Raw genomic sequence first — 2,762 nt, 5'->3', positions numbered from 1 at the left:
CTCCCCAATTGAAAAAATTGTTGCAAGTGCTTCATCAGATTATACCATTAAAATTTGGAATTTAAATAACTTTCAATGTACTAAAACTTTACAAGGCCATGATGGTTCAGTTCTACAAGTTGACTTTCTTGGAAATGGTCTTCAAATTATTTCTTGTGGAGCTGATAATCTTATTAAACTGTGGAATATTAATACTGGTGAATGTATTAAGTCATTTTCTGGACATAATGATCGTATTTGGACATTAAATCTACTTAAAGAATCAAATTTTACCCAATCTTCAATTAATAATAATCAAAAATCCAATCTATCCATATTAAATGATGCTGGATCATCATCCAATTTGCAAAAAACTAGATTTATGGTAACTGGTGGATCTGATTCTCAACTTATTCTTTGGATGGATAATACTAAACAAGTTGAAGATGAAAAAAATCTTCAAAATCTTAAAAGAATTGAAGATCTTAATGAAATTGATATGCTTTTTAATAGAAAAGAGTATATGAATGCTTTAAATCTTTCTCTTGGACAAAAATTACAATATAAAACTTATTTGATTCTTGAAAATCTCTTAAAGCCTTGTTTTAATCATGAAGAATTATTTAAAACACTCAATTCTGAGGAAAATTCCAATGATACTACTCAAAATGAAATTAATTGTATTAAAAGTGTTGTTGAATGGATTAAGAGCTTACAAACTCAAGAATTATCAACTTTATTCACTTTTATGCTTGAATGGATTACGATTTCAAAGACTGTATGGATCTCTAATTCACTCATGTATATTATTTTATCAAAGATTGAAGCCAATAAACTTTATCAAATTGAAGGTTTTGTACAGATTGTACAAGCATTTAGATCTTATAATACTAAGATCCAGGTTCATTTGTCTTCAATTTATCAGAAATCTTACATTTTAGATTATTTATTTCTTTCAAACCAAATTTCCCAGACTAATGATCCCAATAACTTTAATAAAAAAGGAATTAATAATCAAAATAATCTAAAAGATCAAGCTCTTGGACTGACTTTAGATACTTTATTTAAAAACCAATAAAATAAGTACTTTAATTTCTTCTTATTTTTTTCTTTATTTTTTTCATCACTTTTTATAAATATACTTTGAGTTGTATTATTTTATATATTTATTTATTAAATAAGCTTAAAACTTTTATAATGCTTGATAATTGTTTGTTGTATTATTATTACCATAATTACTATTCATATTAAATCCACTCAAAACTGAAATGATAAATCTCACTCCCTAAATAAATTAACATTGAATAAAGTTAATTATAAAAAAAAAAGTTATTTGTTTTGTTAACTTACCTTTAAAACATATAATAATACAATACATGTAATAAAACCAATCAAAAACCAGACAATGTAACCTGCATTATATAAAGAATTTTCATTTAACATTTCAACAGAAATATTCTCAAGACTTGAAGAATCATCAGAACTCTTAATCTTTTCAATATTAGCATTATTAAATTCCATACTTTCTTTCTTATTAATCTTTTTCTGTTGAGCAAATTTACTCTTTTTAAAGAATGTTGAAACCTAAGAAAAAAAAAGTGAAATAGTTAATTTTTGTATGAAATTTTGTTTTCTCTAATAAATATATCAAGTAAACTTACATGACAAATTTCTTCTCCATAACACTCTTTTAATCTATTAGTTATAACTTGTCCATTATAAAGCAATCTAATAAAATAAGGTAGAGACTCTTGAACTAATTCTGTCTCATTGTCATCAAAATAGTCATAATTTTGTCTTTTTTCTATACTTGGTATTGGATTATTATATATCTCAATGATAAATGTTGAAGCATATGGTGGCCAATGTTCATCCCAAATCTCTAAAGAAGCTAAAGTTGGAATAACAGTTGTATCATGTCCAGAAAATAAGATAAATTTAGGTACTTTAATATGAACTCCATCATTTGAAGAATAATAATGTTCATATTTATTACATAATGGATTAAGTAAATATTCAATATTGGTCAAAGAATCTTTACCCTTGAAATTTGTACGTTGATTAATAATAGAACATAATCTCTTAATATTAGAAAATTCATCACTTTTGTTTTCATTAAACAATATTACATCCGTTATATAATCTCTGACATCAAATAATAATCTGCTCATTTCAGATTTAGATAAAATTGAATCATTCCAAGTATATATTACAGATAATTCTTTTTCTATTGCGGAAATAGTTCTATTTAATAGATTATTTTCTATAAAAGCTTTTGGAAGCTTATTATGATTTCTTGTACAAATAGTTGTCATAATACAATCCATAATATCACCAGGCCATAAATCTTTTAATAATGGAGTTCTAATCTTTTCTTCTAATTCTTGATATAAACTTTGATGTTTGTCTACAATATCAAAATAAGACTTAGAACTGAGTGCAGCTTGAAGATGATTCGTAATATTTTCTACATTGGAATTTGCAAACAAATAATCAGACTGAATATCCATTGTATGTAGTGGAAATTTTTGAAATACTTTAAAAGTTTCCTCTTTACCAACAAATTCTTCCAATAAGCTGGTTAATAATGCAGCAGCAGAAACTGTAGTTCTTTGCATATCTGAAGATCTAATATATATTTCATCTCTATAATTATGACCAATTTTTAATCCATTTTTTGTTACAAGATTTTCACCTTGTTTAAAATAAGCTTCAGCAAGTAGTTTTCCATTAATTCTATGTTGTTCATATCCTTGTAAGATTAAGTTGCCCCATTTTTCAAG

General features: G+C 25.1%; 2 protein-coding genes across 2 annotated transcripts; one reads left to right on the top strand and one right to left on the bottom strand.

Moving 5' to 3' along the window:
• Positions 1 to 361: 361 nt before the first annotated feature.
• Positions 362 to 1,057, top strand: Chro.40109 (hypothetical protein). Its single annotated transcript, XM_660135.1, has 1 exon — positions 362 to 1,057. One exon carries the CDS (start codon positions 362 to 364, stop codon positions 1,055 to 1,057), a length of 696 nt encoding a protein of 231 aa, XP_665227.1.
• Positions 1,058 to 1,586: 529 nt separating this feature from the next.
• On the bottom strand, positions 1,587 to 2,597 carry Chro.40110 (hypothetical protein). Its single annotated transcript, XM_660134.1, has 1 exon — positions 1,587 to 2,597. The coding sequence occupies one exon, from the start codon at positions 2,595 to 2,597 to the stop codon at positions 1,587 to 1,589; it is 1,011 nt and encodes a 336-aa protein (XP_665226.1).
• Between the last annotated feature and the right edge of the window lie 165 nt (positions 2,598 to 2,762).

The sequence above is a fragment of the Cryptosporidium hominis genome (genome assembly GCF_000006425.1).
Source record: "Cryptosporidium hominis TU502 chromosome 4 CHRO014050, whole genome shotgun sequence".
NCBI lineage: Eukaryota > Apicomplexa > Conoidasida > Eucoccidiorida > Cryptosporidiidae > Cryptosporidium > Cryptosporidium hominis.
Note: the sequence above shows the minus strand (reverse complement) of the source record. Positions and strands in the feature narration are given on the sequence as shown.